Genomic DNA, 20,312 nt, shown 5'->3' with positions numbered 1-20,312 from the left:
AAACGCAGACGTGGAGGGGCCAGGGACGGGGCAAGATGCTTGTGTTCTGCACCACCCCAGCCGCTCTGGGCCTCTGGGCAGTGTGGGAAGGCAGAAAGGCAGCTCCAGACAGAGCAAAGGCGGTGCCGGCAGCCAGGGGAACGAAGGCCCATTCTTGCACGAATCTTCATTCGTGCATCGGGCCACTAGTGAAAAATAAATAAAATAAAATTTAAGAACAGGAAAATATTATACCTTTTTTTTGTTGTTGTTGTTGTTTTGGTCAGATAGAGAAAAAATATGTTGTGCCACAGAAGTTTAGTAATTAGTGTATATGTGCCAGGAGATGAAAAAGGTTGAAAATTGCTGTTTGAGGAACTTAGAACATTTTGCGGGTGAGTGTCAATAGAAACTTTGGGCCTTAAAAATGAAGTTGGCAGCCCAGCCGAGTGGCTCAGTGGTTGAGTGTAGACTTATGAACCAGGAGGTCACGGTTCGATTCCCGGTCAGGGCACATGCTCCGGTTGGGGGCTCAATCCCCAGTCTGAGGCATGCAGGAGGCAGCTGATCAATGATTTTCTCTCATCATTGATGTTTCTATCTCTCTCTCCCTCTCCCTTCCTCTCTGAAATCAATAAAAATAAATAAATAAAAAAAGGGGAAGGCAACAAGAGAGTTTCCTCTTTAAAAAAAATGAAGGTGGCAGTTGCTGACATAAAGGTGGACTGTGGGTGGGGGTGGGGGGGGGGGAAGTGTGTCCCTGGAGCAGGTGTGGATTACTTTAGCTGCTAAAGTTAGATGAACTTGCTAAGCAGGGGAAGCAGGACGATTTTGGCTCTCCCCGAGTATGTGAGGACCATGTGTTAGGTCGATTGCTATTTCCTTAATGAATTCAAAAAATGCAGTCTCATAACATCGTTAAGAGAAGTCTGAAAGTAAACCTCCTCCAAGTGGGCCCTACTGGGTCTTAAGCAGGTGGAATCTGGGCTGCACCCTTATATGTCACCGGACAAAACCTGGGCAGAGCACCTGTGGCCTGCATTTCCTCCAGTTTTTGGCTGGACCTGGCGCCTGTGGTTAAAGGAGGAAGCAGGACATAGCTCTCTCAAGCAAACCTAGTTTAACTAGGAAATGAAGCCTCCTGATGACAGCCCACACATGTCCGGGGAACGTACTCCAGGTCTTGGGTCTCCAGGCATTGCGTGGCAGGAAAACCACTTACCGAATAATATTTTTTCTTGGTTTTGTCCACACACTTGCCCTGCAGGCAGATCCTCCCTTTCCCACACGGGGTCCCTTCCACGGCGGGCAGCTTCTTGGTCAGACACACCATCTGGCCCTGGCGCACCACGGCGCACCAGAGGCGGGCGCAGACGTCCATGCCCGGGCACACCGAGTACTCGGGCCCGAAGGTCAGGTTGCACTGCTGGGTGGCATCGTAGGTCTGTCCTGGGAGCTCTTCGGGGCCCAGGATCTGCTTGCGAGGCAGGTCTAGCAAACAGTTACCTGAAAGAATAACCAAGATTGACCACTGTTCCGTGTGTAGGTTTTAAACCACTAAAGTCACAGATGTAAAGATGAAGTGCTCCAGCCCTAGCAGGTTTGGCTCAATGGATAGAACGTTGGCCTGCGGACTGCGGGGCTCTAGGTTTGAGTCCGGTCAAGGGCACATGCCTTGGTTGTGGGCTCATTCCCCAGTAGGGGGCGTGCAGGAGGCAGCCGATTCTCTCTCATCATTGATATTTCTATGTCTCTCTCCCTCTCCCTTCCTCTCTGAAATCAATAAAAATATATTTAAAAGATAATGTGCGCTAGCTGATGTTGAAGCATGATGCACCCACAGATCTGCAGTGTGATGCCCCCCAGGAAGGGACTCCGTGGGGGTGAGGCTGGGTGCCTCCATGTAATGTATTAACTCTGGGGTATCTATAATGATGGCAGTGGCATGATTGAATAAACACAGTTTGTAATCATTAGTTGTGAAAATAGCCATTGTGCTAAGAGACTAAAAGAAACTGGGATTGCCTGGCCGGCTGGCATGGCTCAGTGGTTGAACGTCAACCTCTGAACCAGGAGTTTGGCTTGTGGGCTCGATCCCCAGTGTGGGGAGTGCAGGAGGCAGCCAATCAATGATTCTCTCTCATCACTGATGTTTCTATCTCTCTCTATCTCCCTTACTCTCTGAAATCAATAAAAATACATACATATTTTTAAAAAGAAACTGGGATAGATGTAGAGGAAATAAAATAACAGACATAACAGGAACAACAATAAAACGTTTACAACAGTAAGAAATAGTGTGTCCTTGGCACTCTATTTATACCTCACTGTCCACTTTCAACTTATCTCTTCCTCATGTGCCTGCCCTTGTCCCCTCCTCGTTAACTCCATAAATAATAAACAAGCGGATACCTCCTTCATTCTTGCACTCACTGAAAACAATGCTAATGGGTATGATGCCCAACGTATTTGGTTAGCACCTACGACGTCCTAGTAAACATACTAGATATTGGGAAAACAGAAAAATAACCCAGATCCAGCCCTCAAGGCCTCCCAATAAAGTGAAAGAAATAGACTAAATAAAGTATTTCTCCCAGACTGATAAGACTTTGAATAAAGGGCTTTCAAGAGTCACAGAATAAAGGAGGAGTGGGAGAAATCGAGAAATAATCTTTGATGATTTGGGCCGAGACCCAACTTTTCCTCTTCTCCTCCCTCTTCTCCCCTTTGTGTCAGTTTTTACTAAGGTAGTTCGTATTTGTTGTTTGGCGTGCGTCTGCCCCCAACAAGTCGGTGCCCTTATTACAGAGTAATATGGGGAGTTTATAGTGAGCTGGGGGTCAATAGAAGCCAGCACTCCATGTGAATGATGCAATCTCAGAAGCCGAAACCTACCTTCAACAAGCTGCCCTAAGAATCCCTGCTCAGTGAGTGATATCATCCATTATCTCCCATGATTTGGGCGCATGCACATTGCCCACCATTTTCCGTATTTTTTTATTTACTTGATTTTAGAATTTACTTGCTGATTAGTAAGAGCACTAAAAATAACAAAGATTTCTTACACATTTACACTATTCTCAGCTACTTAAATGTATTAGTTTACTTATTCCTCATGAGAACTCGGCCAAGCAGATTCTATTGTTTCCTTTATTTTACAGATAAGGAAGCTGAGGAACATAGAGAGACAGACCACTTACCCAGGGTCACATAGCTTTTAGGGTTTTAAGCTCAGAGTCTGCCCTCCTCATCATTTACCATCTCACCTCTGCTTTGCACATGGATAGATTTTTCTGATTTTATTGCTGCAGGGCAAGCACAGGTAGGGATCCTTTAAATGGTGGGTATTGTGCCTCCTGGTAGAAACACCGGGTCTAAAGTCTAACTCTGGCAAAACACTAAGGGCTCAGTGTTCTTGGCCAACTTAGTTAACCTCTCCCTAATTTACTTTCAAGCTCTGTGAAATTTCTCTCTTTTCACTGTGACACCGTAAGGGTAATGTTAGCTAAAAGAGATATAAGAGGCCACTAGAAAAATACAAAACAATGGTAGTTGCTATTATGTCCAACATATATAACAACCCTTTAGATGTATTTGAGTTATTCTTTTTATTCAACAAAAGAAAGATATTTAAATCCTACTTTCCACCGAGAAATTAAATATTCAGCACATTTTAAATATACTGCAAATGTTTTTACTACTACTACATTCACATTTCTTCCAAGTGAATACCTTAGAATGTGTCAATCTGTGATGGAGGCATTATATGAAAATGAATAAAGAGCAAAGTTCCTATTTAACTTCTGGGCCAGAGCGTTTGAAGAGGTAAAACTTCTTAAGGCAAGCCAGAAAAAGCATTAAAAAATAAGTCCCCAGCCAAAGAGAACTCGGGGAGAAAAACATCGAGTTAAAAGAAAAACATCAACATCAAGTCAATAGGAAAGAATGATAGTAAAACCCCACGAAGCTTTGTTTGGGAGACAGAGGAAGACTGAGCACTCTGGAACCCCATGGAAAGCCTATCTTCATTGCTACATAACAAGCGCATTGTGTAAACCAGGAAAAGCTCAACAGATTGCTGACGTTAGGAGACTGTGCACGGATCTCTGAGACAGCAAGAATGCTTTCCAATTCTTCAAAAGTACTGCTTTAAAAAAAACAAAACACATTTTAATTTTACTAAAAAGCACAGACCGTAAGACTGGGTAACTAAATATTAGCTGGGAAGTCTTTACATGTGTGGGTGCATGTGGCAACAGTCTACCTGGTATGGCTCCAGCCAAAATAGCTCCCCACCTCTCCATGGACATGCAGTCAGCGACCTCCTTTCTACCTCACCGGTAGATGATGAGGGAAAAGAAACGTATAAGGCAAACAGTTTGAAATCAGCTTACAAAAGGGCAAGTTCAAGAGGTGACATCTCTTTATAACGCTTAATACCAAAGTATACATTTTGAAAATGAGCAACACATTTCTTTTGCTATGGAAAATGTGGTATCTCCGCTGCATGGCTTTTAGGTAGAGGTCACCTGGGGATGACCTTGACTTGCTTAAGTGATTTATTTCAGAATTGCCATTAACGCATCACTCTGATGTTCTCAACATGAGGATTTGATGCTGCCTTCCTTTCTTTTTACCCTGAAATATTCCATCTGTCGATTTCATCTATTTGTTGAATTACGACCTTTAGCTATAAAATAGGTACAGGCATCTCTACCAAATGGCAGACTGTGCCACAGAACAATAAAAAAGTAAAAAGCTTTATTCTGAACCTCACAGTATAAAATATTTAAAATCTCAGTAATAGTGGATTGGATATAGATTTTTCCATCTTAAAAATGGTGTGCATTTTGGGGGAGGGATGAAAGAGGAATTGATCAAACTTTTAGTATCATTCATTTCAGTCTACTGTTGACTTTTCTTGCTCTTTTTTATTCTCAGCCACTTTTTTACATTTACTTAATGTGTTTTTAATTTACCTTTGTCTGAAATCCTATCTGGGCTTGCCTGCCCACACTGGTCTGTTTGCTGTGTTCCACAAACTGCCAAGTTGCTTTTTCCTTTCTCCCTCCTATCTCTCCCTCCCTCCTTTCTTCTTTTCTTTTGTTTTAACATTTGGTGCCTATAAATGATGGTTTCTAAAGGGTATATGAATCCCGAATCATTATATTGTATACTTGAAACTAACATGATATTATATAGCAACTATATTTCATATTTGTTTTTACTCTCCATGTTAAGTTAAATGCTACAAGTAAGGTGAAAAATTAGAGAGTGATTTGAGATGGACAAATAAAAGAATCATCTCTCCATGGCCTCAAGGTACTCTAAGGGGTTATGGGAAGTGTGCCATGCCTCAAAGAAATAGAACAGAAAAAACTTTGGTTTTGTTATATCTGACTATTTGTCTTTCATATTAATGATTAATGAAAATTATTGGACTAAGGTTAGTGGTTCCTTATTCTTTTCATTTTTTCCTCCCTATTTCTAACACTGTAGTTATTTTATTATCCTTTGTGGTATGCGGATATGAAATTAAGCATTGGTCCAAATATCTATGGCCTAGGAAACATTAATTAATATTCCTAATAAAACTCAATCAAAAGAGCCTAACAATACTGCACACTCTCCTCTTTACTTCTTATCCTCATCTCCCTGGCCCTGCAACTCTCCTTTTAGTCTTCATTTGAATGTTTAATATCAACAGAGAAACTGATGCATTATGGGCTCGGCGACCGGTAAACTGACGGGGGCATTGAGGAAGCACAGACAGTGGTTGCTGACCAAAAGTAACTCAAGGGGTCTGTCTGTGAAACTTCTGGAAGCATGAGGTACACTGTCTAACAGATGTAATGCCAAGGAGATTAGGTTAAAAATTATCCATGTTAAAGGATAAAGCCTAGCTTTTTAAACATACAAGTCACCATGGACTTAAAATAGATGTCTCATTTGCAGATTCTAGTAAAGCCTACACTTATGGTGAAAATTAAGATACTACCATAATGGCCCTTTGAACTGATGAGGACTACCTTAAAAACTGAATGTTAATTCTAAGTAGACTGAGAGGGGTGATCACATTGTAAGGTATATGAATGTTGAATCATTATATTGTACACCTGAAACTAACATAATATTGTATAACAACTATATTTAAATTTTTAAAAAAAGAGCCTAGCCTGGCTGGTGTAGCTCAGTGGTTTCATGCTGACCCATGAACCAATACGTCACTGGTTCCATTCCTGGTCAGGGGTCAGAGCACATGCCCAGGTTTCTCTCAATCTCCAGTAGGGGGCATGCGGGAGGCAGCCCACTGATGATGTTTCTCTATCACTTTTTTTTTTTATCTCTCCCTGCCTCTCTAAAATCAATAAAAACATTAAAAAAAAAACTTAGAAACAAACAAATAACAGGATATAAGTACAAATGCACTAGATATTAAAAACATAATGAGGATGTTACGAATAACTTTATGCCAATACATTTGGATCGAGATGAAAAGAAATTGAGAGTTAAGATCATATTACTACCTTTATCGCCTATAGTTACAAGGGATTTCTACAATTGATTTTCTAAGACCATTTTATCTCCAAAGGTCTGTGGTTCAGTAAGTGACTGTAAATGAGACCTTCGAATATGGTCCATGTTAATGTTTCAAAGCTGTCTATCGGTTTTCCTGGGCAGCCTGTGTCATATGGGTGTAGTCCTGGAGCTGTGGCTACTTAGGTGGCGGCCTTTCTCATCACCTGGCGTGGAGACTTAGGGATACAGTGGGGGTTGAGTATTGTTTCTGGCTTCAAGGTTACAGAGCACTGAAGAAAGGAAATTCAATAACCTGCTTTCACTGCACAATTTCTCTGCCAGTGCTTCCCTTTATTTTTGAGGATCACACTCCTAGCCAGCTTGCCTGGAGCTAACTTGTATAAACACGGCAGAATGTCTACAAGTATCTCAGCCAGGTTGGGGGCGGGGGGTGCTGGGGATCCCCATGAGATATGGCTTCTCCTTTTCTGAATCACAAATCTGCAGGCACAGTTATTTTTGAGTGTGCATACATACTGACTTTCAACCATAACCTAATTGCTACATAGTTCTTGTTGGAACTAAATCAGGAAACACTCAGTATTAATGAATTTTAATTTGGCAATGGTTGAGTGCTATAAATGTCTGACTATTTATGGCTAATAATTTTAAAAATAAAGCAAATGATCTGAATGTAATCATACTCTAAGACCTCATTTCTCCAGCATTGCTGGAGGTGGGAGGGAGACAGGTGAGCTATTTTTTTTTTTTTTTACCCATAAATAGATTTTTCCAGATAATATTATCCTTAGGTACCATCTAAAAATTGTATAAATTTTGTGAGAGTATCTATTTAAAACAGCAGTTGCTTTGCTGCCCTTCTATTGGTGTCACAGTTTAATCTTCCTAAAATAAAGGAGTATCAGTTTTTGTATCATGCTGAAATATAGAGGTACCTTCACGGATCATGCTGGTAGGATAGGGTTTTTTACTTTTGGCAAAATGGTGCCAGATCTCTAAGCTTTAAATCAGGGGTCCTCAAACTTTTTAAACAGGGGGCCAGTTCACTGTCCCTCAGACCGTTGGAGGGCCGGACTATAGTTTAAAAAAAACTATGAACAAATTTTTATGCACACTGCACATATCTTATTTTGAAGTAAAAAAACAAAACGGCAAAAACACCTGCATGTGGCCCGCGGGCTGTAGTTTGAGGACGCCTGCTTTAAATGTTTTAGGACCACATCTTCCAGCTTTTCTGGTTTCTCCTTTATTGTCAAATGACATCATTTCTTGTTTTCAGTTTACCTGTATGAAGTGCACCCCACCCCCACCATGATTATATTATTGCTTAAAATTGTTGGTGGCCAAGAAAATTAAAACAAAAAATAGCCTGGCCGGCGTGGCTCAGTAGCTGAGTGTTGACCTATGAATGAGGTGGTCATGGTTCGATTCCTGGTCAGGGCACATGGCTGGGTTGTGGCCTGATCCCTGGTGGGGAGTGTGCAGGAGGCAGGTGATCAATGATTCCCTCTCATCATTGATGTTTCTATCTCTCTGCTTCACCCTTCCTCTCGGAAATCAATAAAAACTATATATTTTTTAAAAAGAAAAAGAGAAAAAAATAGATTATTTCTACTAAATATGAGTAAGTGGGCTCTGATGGGAAGCCTGAGTAGCTCCCTATAAGTAAAGTGAAAGGATTTTATGATATGACTTCATTATATCAGTTCAGCCTTCTGACAAAGATGTGTTTGTTGATTTGTTTTTCGATTGTCTTGGACTTCAACTTTCTTCTTGGTTCTCTCCTAAGCTCTGAAGTGGAAGTATCAGAACCTCAATCATCTGGAAATGGCATTTACTAGTTCCAACTGACACACTTCCACTTAAGTCAGTTTTCCAGGTTGCAATTTAAAAGTTATTATATTATTTGACTTCACATTTACAGAGAGCATTGCTCTGCATGCTATTTTGAAATGCACATAATTGAAAGCTTGCCATTGTATCATAGGGCCTTTTTTTCTTTCTTTCTTTCTTTCTTTCTTTCTTTCTTTCTTTCTTTCTTTCTTTCTTTCTTTATTTTTTTCCTTATTCTGAAATTTCTTGATTCCTTATAGGCTACTGAAAAAGGCTTTGTTGTTGTGTTATTAAAATGCAAGACTGCCTAACCAATATATTTAAAAGTGAGAGTCTAAATTTCATGAAATGAATAAACCACCTAAGAGAATTTGCTGTCAAAATTCAATTTAGGGAATTGAATTTAGTTGTTTAACATGTAAATGAGAAATTCAGATAAGACTTTATCATTGCAAGTGAATTAGGTCTGTTTCCACTAAAAATATGTTCTTGGTTGTTACATACCATGAGATCCTTTGGAACAGACATAGAGATATATAAAACATGTAAATTAGTTGCAAAAATCTAACAACTCTGAGAATGGACTCTTTTAAATACAGAAGTAATATTAGAAAATGAAGATAATACTAAAAGCATATTTACTGCACAGAAAGTAAGATCATGGATTCCACAAATGTGAAATAAATGAATCATTCCAAAATTATGGTAATAAGAAATAAAATTCTGCACAGCATTGTAATTAACTGACCTAATACTTGCACAGGGAAAAAAATTTGGTCCCATTTTAGCCATAAGTATTTGCTGCCTTAGCAACTAAATCCACCCATTTAGTGATTCAAAGTTTAACTCAACATTTTGGAATGTGTAACGTGTGATGCTGAAATAAAATATTAATGTGATTTCATTTTCAGAAAGCCTGAGAAAAAAATCCGAGCAAAAGCAATAGTAAGAGTAGAGAATACATGCCCGGCTGGCCTGGCTCAGAGGTTGAGTGTCGAGCTATGGACCAAGAGGTCACACAGTTCATTTCCCAGTCAGGGCACATGCCTGGATTGTAGGCTCTAACCCCAGTGTGGGGCATGCAGGAGGCAGCCAATCAGTGATTCTCTTTCATCATTGATATTTCTCTCTCTCTTCCTCTCTGAGATCAATAAAAATATATTTTTTTAAAAAGGCATTTGCTTTAAGAAAGAGAGAGAGAGAGAGAGAGGAGAGAGAGAGAGAGAGAGAGAGAGAGGAAGAAAGGAAGGAAGGAAAGAAGATGAAAGAAAGGAAGGAAGGAAGGAAAGAAGGAAGGAAGGAAGGAAAGAAGGAAGGAAGGAAGGAAGGAAGGAAGGAAGGAAGGAAGGAAGGAAGGAAGGAAGGAAGGAAGGGTTGGAGAATGCGATTCTACTCAAGAGGGACTTTACTAGACATTCGCTTGATCCATGTAGACAGGCAGATAATTAAATAAACATTAATTTTGGGAGTTTATCAATATTTAATCAACATTGTAAACTGAGCTAAACAGAAAATTACCACTTTATTATTAGTCTAAAGGCAAAGCCTAGTTCATTGATTCTCAGTATTATCTCAAATCTTTGAGATATTGAGATGTCCTTTCAATGAACAAAGAACATATATTTTGTATTGAGGAAAATTTTAAACCAAGTTGAGCATGGATTATATTCAGAAATAAGAAATTTTAAAATTCCGAAGTGGATAAAGCATTTCCACTAACAGAGCAAAATATGAGTTAATGAACAGATTTTGCCTACAAGCCACCAAAGAACTATGGAATAGAATTTATTTTTGTCTGAAAAAAAATTAAATTTTTAATTGTTTTGACATTATGGAGTCAAAGTTGAAGATGGTGAGCTCACTAAGAAATTACAAAAATATCAAACCCTAACTTTGTGGAACTAGGAAAAAGCAGTTATTACAGATTCTCTTTATCCAACTTTGAAGCAATCATTATAAAGTTAAATTTATGGACAATCATTATGCTCAACAATTTCTGTCATATTCAATTCAACCATGAGTTTTATAAAGAGACAAATTTTAAGAGAAAAAAAAAAAGCCACAAGAAATGAGACTATGTTCTTTTCTGTAATATGAGAAACTTGAACTAAGTGGTCTCTGAAGTTCTTTCAACTCTAATGAGCCTATTCTTCAGTGTTTCTAGTATTTTAAAATAATAAGGAATGCTAGGAAATTTGCAACTTCTTGTTTCAAAGATTACTTATGGGTCAGAACTTATTTCTAAAAACGGTTACTTCCTTAGTGTTTTAATAAAATTCACTAATCCTAGGTTTACAGAATTTAATAAAGCATGCTGTGCTCTTGAACTGTATCTGAATGAGAAAGCCAAAGATTTTCGTTTGAAGTTCTTGAAGTCTTTTCCCACCATTCAGATTGATTTTCTATTTCCGTTCCTCAGTTTTTACTCCACTTTCAGGAGAATCTGCCATGAGGATGAAATCAAATTCGTCCAGTGAATGCAAACCTAAAGTGCTCCCTTTCCTGGCTTTCTGTTGCCATAAAGAGAATCTGACAGAATTGTCACCTACACCTGAACCACACCCCTCTAATAGGCATGTAACAAGTAATTCTGCGAGTTGTATTAATAGCAGGGATATAAGATGTCTGCCAGCATTCTCACAGGAAGCCAGTGGTGAAAGAAGGAATAAAAGCCAGGCTTTCAGGCCACGAGCTAGGCCTTCTGTGTGGTCTCCCACACTGCTTCTCTTTTGAACTTTTCAATTCAAAAGCAAAAAATATCATTGCTATAATGCCACCAAGGATGTTGGCATTATAGACCAACAGACAGTCAGTTCTCTTGCTGCTTTTTTTTCTTCACACTGTCTAAACCACCATTGTCTTAGAGGGCAAGGTGAATGTCATGAGTATATAATAAAGGAAAACTCGTAATAATCCTAAATTTTGTTTTTGAGCCTCTGTTATCCTTGACAATACTTACCGTGGCCATCGTCCAGGAATTCTGTGATGGTGGCTGAGGCACATTTGGACCAGGGCTTGGATGCATCGATGCTGGTTAGGATGGAAGACATTAGGCGCTTATCTTCTGTGGAGCCAAAGTTCTCTTCGCAGAATTTGGAATCGTCATGGGAGAGGCCAAGGAGATGTCCTACAGGAGAGATTACAGGAAGTGCGAATCAGAGTGATTTTGCGATTCTACTTTTCTGAGACAATTACACTAGCACTTGATTTCCCCCCCACAATTATACATGAGTTCATTTTAACTGCCTTTCTCACGCAGCGACCGGGCCCCCGGGGAAATTAAAGCTGCATATAGTTAGAAGCAGTCACTTTTGGTAAACATTTAGGGGAAAATCTGAAAAGGACACTAAGGAGTAGATGTTCCCATGATGCATCTGGATCACACATGCTCAATGATACGTAGAAGTGAGGCCTTATTTAGAATCAAGAATTTGCAAGACAACTGTGGGATTAGGTCATAGCCCTCACTACATATTATTGTGATTATTTGTCTAATTTTCCCCCTTCTCTGGTCAATCAAAATCCCCATGAGATCAGAGAACATTTCCCTCCATTGACTGTGGAATCCTCTGTATTTAACTCAATGTCTGCAAGTTGTAAAGACTTAGTAGATGGCTTCTATTTCCTTAGCCAAGTAGCTATATGAGATGACTGGGAAAGAAAGAGAAGTGAAATGAGTAACTTTCTGGCTGCTTGTAAATGTAAGCTTGTCTCACCCTTTCATTTCTTTTTGTTATTTAGTGAGTTATGAATGTTTACTACTCCCACACATAAATGGCACAGTTTCATTTACATTTAAGAAAAGCCCTAAATACCAAGATGCTCATTATGGAGTGTTAAAGCTTAAAGAGAAAAGAAAAATATTGGGAAGGTAAGTGATTGTCTAAAACCACTCAGGTAGGTGATGTTTGTACTTATCCCTCTCAGCCATGTTTCCCCGGCTCCCAGTCACTGCCATCTCCATTCTACAAGATAGGTATTATATCACAGAGTTCATAACCACGGTCTTGTAATCCAACGGAACTGTTTACCACATAAGATTAATTTTTACATAGTCTAAGGATAAAGAGTCAATGTCCAATAAATCTAAAATGTTCTACAAAAATAAATTCGGGGCAGCAGTGTAGAAACTCTGAAAAGTAGGAAATAGATACTCCTGGTAGCATTTTTGCAAAAGTTTATAGAATCATACACAAACCACTACACAGGAATGTAGGAAATCCTACAGAAAAATGATTACTGCATTTTCTGTGGGTTTCTGAATACCAAAGGCAAGAACTTGGATCACTCCACCAAAAAAGTCCAGTGTGTACCAGTAAAACCCAACAGAGATGAAGTCTTTCACGCATTCCAACTACTTTTGGCCAACTTGTTAAATCACCAACACCTCATAACAAAGTTGTCCACGGAGCAGCTGGTTGCTGTTGTGGCTGACATGAAGTAGCTAGGACTTGGTGACCTTCCGAGGCTCAACATTTTCATGCTATTTAAGCAGTTATTTACTTCAATAGCATTTACTAGGCTAGCAAGTTTTCTTAGGGAAAACTTCCCACCAGCAGTCACGTTTTATTTGGTAACATGAAAGCGCATCACAGTCTGCAAAGTCCACTCCAAATAACATGCAACCGGAGATTGGAGGGGTTCTTCCAGTTTTGGGGTGGTATGTTGAGTTTTTCAGGGGACCCACAGCTCAGCTCTTTCATGCATGCCCTATTTAACATGGCTTAAAGTTACTTAGTACATCAAAGATGGGTTGAGAATACACTCTGTACTGCTTGGGTTTTTCCAAGGCAGAATGTTTATCAGCTAACACTGGGATTTGTAGGGAAATTTCACACTTGAGTTTTCCCCCCTGGCATAAACGAGAGGGGAAATGGCTTAAAGAGACCTCTGCAACATATTTATTTCATATTTAAAAAGGCACGTACTTTTTGCATTCTATTTCATAAAATAATCATATTTATTTAAAGGACTAAGAGCGTTTCCCCCCCCCCCCTCCGAATCTACATAAGTAAGTAGCACTTGCCATATGCATTTTTATTAAGGGATTGTCACTTCATTTGGAAGGTAGGTTTTAGGTTTCTGATTTAAAATGCAGGCCATGTGGCAGATGCCAAATTAACTTTGAGGGGCCTGGGAGAGCACCTCAACTTTTGTCTTTCATATAGTGGTAAGGCATATCATTTTAAAAATTTCGGTTATATAAGCAAAGCAGTTTCTTTTAAAATTAGTTGGTATAATTTTATGAATATTTTGGCATGCTACTTGGCATACTAGTGTGACTTGTATGCTCCCTACATTTACTGATTTAGCACTGCAACTTCACTTCTGCTGAAGATACAGATAAGAAATTCTTATATGGACCTCAGAAAATATTGCCATTCTGAGCATGAACGAATCTGAGTCCCGCTTCAGCAAGAGCTAAAAGGAGATGTGAATTTTCTAAGGTCCCCGAGAGTCGGTCAGGCGCGGACTTGCTTGAGCATCCATTGAAAGAGACACGGACTCTTCGGAGGGCAGATGAATGGTCCCTCCTCCATGGAAAAGTGTGTCAGCTGGCTGGGACAGGCATGCTCTCTCAAGGGCAGTGAGAGTCCTGGGCAATCTGGAGAACTTTTAAGCGCCCAGAGAATCAGGCAGCCAGTGCCACAGTAGCTGGAGCCAGGGCACAGTGAGAGAAACCCATGTGACTTCCCCGCAGGAGCTGGACAGGAATGAAAATGGAAGATCAATGTGAGGGATGTTGGATCCCCTTCAGGAAAGACGTGACACACATAGCAAAGGCCGTGAGCAGGAAAAGTGGCGATTTGCAAATGGGATCCTCCAATCATTATGCTAAGACGTCCAATGCCAGGCATGATACTGGCAGTATCTTTGAGCCCTAAAATGGCAAGGTACACATAAAAGCATTATCCTCAGCTGAGGATATTTCTTCCATAGATTTTTTTTTTTCAGATAGAGTGGAAGGGAGGGGGATAGAGAGAGAGAAATATCGATGTGAGAGAGACACATTGATCGGTTGCCTCCTGCACACAGTCCTACAAGGATTGAGCCTGTAATTGAGGAACGTGCCCTTTATCAGAATCGAACCCGAGACCCTTCAGTCGTGGGCTGATGCTCTAACCACTGCACAAACCTGCCAGGGCAGCATAACCTATTTTAAAAGGACATTCTCAATAAAGACAACACACAAGAACACTAAAAGCTGACTCAAAGAGAAAAATCCAGAATCTAGGAAATTTTAAAAAGCAATGTCCCAGCTGAAAACAATATATTTCAAGTGCATGTTGTGAAGGGGAATCAGAATATAACATGATGTCATTGACTACCTAGGACATTGCCTTTTCCAGTGAGAGTTTGCTCATAAATCACTCACAGAGAATTTTAAAATTACAGATGTGGATGGGAGATTAAGCATTTCTCCGACGAGCTGCCTCCAGCAGGCTTAGCATGGATAATATTCATACATGTGCCCCAGAGAGTAAAACAGCCAATGTAAGAAAATATTGGAGAAATTGTTTACAACTCTTAAAGTGATTCATTGTTGTTTTCATCAAATATGTATTTTATGATGAGTTTTTAGAACACACCGAGCAAAGTTATTTGAGGGGTAAGGTTTTGGAGGAGGCAGGGGGATGGATTCCAGAAAGTCACAGAAGAGCCATTGTTACCCTTGGAAAGAGAGAGAGAGACATCTTTCTCAAGTCAAAGTATAGGAAAAGAAAGATAAAGAGGTCTCAAAGCAATTTTGGAGGGTAAAAGAAGATGTTAGAGAAAGCTTAACCAAGTTCCTGCAGTAAAACAGGAAGTGAAAACTCCTAGTGGATTTAGGGCAACAATTCACTATCAGGGTTTCGCGTTGAGGTCCTAGAGTCCTGATTTATGGAAAAATTAGTATTTGTATTTGCAACCATGTGTAATTAGTAGATTGCAAAAAGCCTGAAGAAGTTCATTTGCTTGAACTAAGTTAAGCAATCTTGTTTACATTACTATTTTTATTAGTGAATCTCTAATTCTCAATTGATGTAATTGCAAACTTCTCACCTAAAATCCTGAGGCAATTAAGGACCAAATACATTTGCATAGTGGGTGCACTGGTTAATGGCATTTGCATTTATACACGAAATAAGGAAGAAAAGGTATTAGAGAGGTCAGAGTAAAATTTAGAGAATCATATAGCTGTCTGATCAGTATTTACCCAAGTGAGGCAACCACCAGAACTGAATCTTGCTGTTTAAAATCAAGGTGTAATTTGTAAGTGCTTTTGGAGAAAATACTGATCTTTTCTTAATAGACACTAAAGCACATCATAAATACAAAAGTCATGCCATTAAGTGCCCATCACCCATCAAGAAGAAGTTTATTTCAATTAGGCTAAGGAAATGCTTTTCATGGTAGATTATGTCAAAGCAAAGACTACGGGGTAAGAGTTTGAATTATATTGTTAGTTCAGATAGCAAACAACTAGTCACATGATACTTTCTCTAGTATGATAACCGTCTTTTAAAATTGGCAAGTGGGTGTGATTGTATTAAATAAATTTCATCTCTAATATTCAAAATATAGATTTTTTAAATCACCTTGCCTTCCTAAATTCACAAGTGAATCTGCTGTTAGAAAACCTGAGATAATGTTCACCTGGGTGAAGACATGTTACTTTAAAGGAAAATGTTAGTTCAGCTTCTTATTCAACTCAGGTATTACTGTACAACCAGAGCTGACTTATAACATTAACCTCAGAAAGGAAATTGGTTGTTTTTCTAAACTTTGGTCTGCAAGTTAAACAGAATTTCAGGCTCTTGACCCCAGAGTGACCAATGGACAAGGGGATACAGCAAGCTCCTAAAAATGTGTCACAAAACTCTGTAATGTGTTTACTTAAGAAAGCACTGGTCAAATGAAGCATCTGTCTCTTAATGAAATCATGTTTTTATTTTACCTAATTTTCCAGCTGGGATTATTGAGGTGCAAGAAGGTCATGCCAAGGGGTTGAAAAGTGAGTCAATAGCTCACATGGGATCAGAATCTAGAATCCTTGAAGAAGAGATCCGGGAGCTCCGATAGGAGGAGAGTTCATGTGCATTCAAATGCAGTTTTATGTAAAAATAATAAAACTCTAGAACTCCCATTTCAAAGCAGTAAACATAAATGGCAAATATTGCATCAATTGGAAGGAACAAAACTTAATTATTATTATTTTTTTTTTACTTTATAACTAGCTGTGTCAATACCCTTCTGAATCAAATTCAAGATTATCTCCTTCAAAATGAGCACCAACAAGCCATTAGAGGATGGTATCAAAATCTTGGGGTCTGCGGCCAGATGAAATGGGTTAGAATTTTACCAGCATACTAGTTGTTGACCTTAGACAAGTTTAGAAATTTCTCTCTATGTCAGTTTTCTGTCTCTTGCGTGACCCATTAAAAGTGCTTACTTCATGGTGTTTTGTGAGCATTCAATGATATAAAAGATGCAAAGTGCTCAGAATACAGGCCTGACAAATACCTATTGCCCAGTAATTGTTAGCACTTTGTTGTTCTCATTGACATCCTGGGCTTATTATACTTTTACGTATGAGTATTCCAATCTTCAGTCATTTTGATAAATTTTGACATTTCTAGACACTCTTGATTTGGGAGAGAAGGGGACATTTCTTATCATAAGGAGAGAAAAAATCATGCATTAAGTGTGTGAGATATTTACTTTTTAGGCCACTTTCAACTGGTTGGGTTTCCACATATGGCAAACCATCTACTAGGATAGGCCTCCCCTACAGAAATATTAATTGGGATTTGATTTCTAAAACAAACAACTGATGCTAAACACTAAATCTCTCCGTGCTGCCAGGCATACAACAAAGACTGATTCCCACCTTTCATCTGGGGGCCAAGAAAGACACAGTGTGGCACTGGCCCAAACTGGATAGAAAGAAAAAAAAAATGCTCAGTTGGTGTTGATTAAAGCTATGGTTTTGGGGGAAAATACCAAATTTCATCCTAGCTTCCTTTCATTTCACATCTCACAGCCAGTCCTGACATCTGATTCTGTGCACTTGGCGTTGGTCTATGGTGTTTCCACTTTCAAAACACGGCCTTGTTTAATCTAATCATCTAGGGGAGCACAGTCCCACGCAGATCAGCACAACCGGGGAACGCACTCTAACCACAGCAAAACGCGGGCAGCTCTGCTGTTGTGTCTCAACCACTTCCCAGGTCTCCAGCCAAACGTTTGGCTTCAGCTTTCTCCGTTGCCTGCTTTCAGCTGAGGAGGCATTTTGGAATCTTTCGTGGTGAAGAGAGTCACTTAGCACATTTTATAATTAACTGCCATGAAGCAAAGCTTCGGCAAGTTTGCAAATCATGGATTTCATTAGTCTAAATAAAGTCAGATTGTCCCTCCTGCTGTATTAGAAGCTGGCCCAACATCAATAAAATTATTATTTTGAGCAACCATGTGTGCAGCAGGTGAAATCTTTATTATTACAAGCCGATAATAAAACATTTGACAAGTTAAAAATATAAACTCAAAATATAAACTTACATCGACTTGAAACTTTCTCCAGTTCACATTTGGGTTGTAAAATGGCTGTAACCACATTCTTGCCTCCACTCAAGGAACAGAGGTGGGGGACTGGGTTCTTGATGGTTTAAAGCGACTTTCATAAATGTTCTCAAAATGTAGTTAGTGTTTACATGCACATAACATAGACAGGAGGAAGGCAAAGACTTGCTGCTTATGGAGAATCTAAGGTCATCAAAATTTACTTTCCAGAAGCCTGTCTGGGCACCAATTGAGTAGGTACCTCCAACATCTAGCTCTTTCTTAGAAAGAATTAGCAGGGAAAGAAAAGTATTCCAGTTAACATGCAGGGCATGGAAAGAGTCACTTCCCCAATTGTTCACTTAACCCACTTCTTTCTGACTTTAACACCATGGATTGAACAGGTGCCAAAAGGCACTTCAGGCGGACTCTTTATCTTTCCTGTTAATTCTCAATACAAAAAATTTTCAGCTGGAGGAGGGAAAAGAACAGAGAAAATTTTCATTCAAGTACAATAGCTTTGTGTTTAAAACTACTATGTATAAAAAGAGGATGCAGTGGGGCATTCCATGAGAAAATTTAAGTCGGTTCATGAAAGTGTTATTCTTAACCAAATATAGCCTTTAGAGCTTATAGAAGAAATAACAAAGAAAAAATATGGAAACAGCCTGGACATTTTCTCCACAGCTTATGTTTTTAAGCTAGTAACATATTTACAGTCTGCGTACATGAAGCAAACTGCACATTCTGAAATGGGCTCAAGGAAATTCAAAACACTCTAGCAAAACCGTGGTCTCACAAGGTCACTTTCATCACCAGACAGAGCCCGTATCGTTAACCTCCAAATCTGGGAGGTAGTATATGTCTAATAAAAGGGAAGGGAGGAAATCACATGAGAAGGATGGAGCAGAATTAGAATCTAGAGCATGAATAGCTCGTTACATGGCCTCATGCAACAACCTAAAAATAAAGCACTGGAAACAGACTCCAGAACACACTGGCTGTGGAGGGGAGACTGTAATCACATGCAGATGATTAGGAACTATTTTGTAAGGTTATCTTCTCTAAGTTTCATAAGGCTCAGACTTTATAACACATGTTCACAATTGTTTAAGGCAAAAAGTGAAATTAAAGAATAATAAAGCAATTAAAAAATGAATGAAAGCCAGATCCCTTTATGAAATGGGAATTAAATCCATATTCCTCTATGCCCAGATCTTAAATGTCTCAGATTGGGCCATATGTCATGCAAAAAGGGAAATTAAGTAGGCAGAGTTTGATTGGAGAACAAATTATAGAGAAGTTTAAAGTAGTAAATAGAGGTGATTCAACCAAGAAATGAAAGGGGACTGAAGGGTATAGCCATATGTCAACAATTCAGGTTTGATTTTTCACATAGAAACCCACATTTCTCCTACATTGTTGTCTTGTAAAACGATGTTCAATATTCTTGTCCTATTAAGAAAAGTTTGTATTGCATACATTTAGTTTTAATAAAACACTTGTTCTCATTGGTATCTGGCTTCTTCCCTTTCAGACTGTTGCATCTGTCTGTGTGACCCAAGACCCTTGGGTTAGGATTCAGGAGGGCTGGGAAAGGTGATGCTGGGAGCATCTTCATTCCAGCCCACTCGGCTTGAGAGTCAATGCAGCCCCAAAGAAGATGCACGTACTACTGCAGGGTACTCTTCCAAGGAAGTCTCCCAGATGCTGTCCAAGTGTGAAAAGGGATCAGTATAGGACTGAAGGAAGTAATAGCCCTTCCTTCAAGGAATTTGTAATCTCTTCTTGGGAAAATCAGGACTTGGCTCATAATCTTACAGATGGGCGATGCCAAAATTCAGCTCTGTTCCTTACTCCTCACCATCCCTCTGCCCAGACAGAGAAGAACCACCCCCTGCCTTCCCAGGGATTTAGAATCTTATGGGGCTTCTCTCACTCTGAATAATGGTGATTAATTACTGGTGTTACTTTTTAAATCTTCTGTTTAATTACAATCCTCTTGAGTATTTGGACTAATCTCTCTTGATGCAGAATTGGAAGGTTGCCAATGCTTGGGCAGCTTTCATGTTTCTGCCTCTTACTCACTCATGAACACACAGAGACATGTAATAAATATTGAGTTAGGATCTATATGAGGCTATAGTTTTGTTTTTCTTTTCTTAATCCTCACCCAAGGATATGTTTTCATTGATTTTAGAGAGAGAGAAAGATGAAGAGAGAAAGGAAGGGAAGGAGAGAGAGAGAGAAGAGAGAGAGAGAGAGAGAGAGAGAGAGAGAGAGAGAGAGAGAGAGAGACATTGGTAGGTTGCCTCGTATACCTGACCCTATTGGGGCTTGAACCTGCAAACTTTTGGTGCATAGGACAAGACTCCAACCAACCAAGTCACCTAGCCAAGACGAGGCTGTAATTTTAATTA

General features: G+C 39.4%; 1 protein-coding gene across 1 annotated transcript in view; it reads right to left on the bottom strand.

Annotated features, from left to right (window-relative positions):
- ADAMTS5 (ADAM metallopeptidase with thrombospondin type 1 motif 5) overlaps positions 1-20,312 on the bottom strand; it is a 51,940-nt gene that overhangs the window by 17,972 nt on the left and 13,656 nt on the right. The window contains exons 3-4 of the mRNA XM_079767182.1: positions 11,312-11,479; positions 1,202-1,485 (exon numbers count right to left, since the gene is read on the bottom strand). Of these exons, the coding sequence (XP_079623308.1) occupies positions 1,202-1,485; positions 11,312-11,479 (452 nt within the window). The remainder of the gene's footprint in view (positions 1-1,201; positions 1,486-11,311; positions 11,480-20,312) is intronic.

Source organism: Cnephaeus nilssonii (assembly GCF_951640355.1).
Source record: "Cnephaeus nilssonii genome assembly, chromosome: 3".
Lineage (NCBI taxonomy): Eukaryota > Metazoa > Chordata > Mammalia > Chiroptera > Vespertilionidae > Cnephaeus > Cnephaeus nilssonii.
Note: the sequence above shows the minus strand (reverse complement) of the source record. Positions and strands in the feature narration are given on the sequence as shown.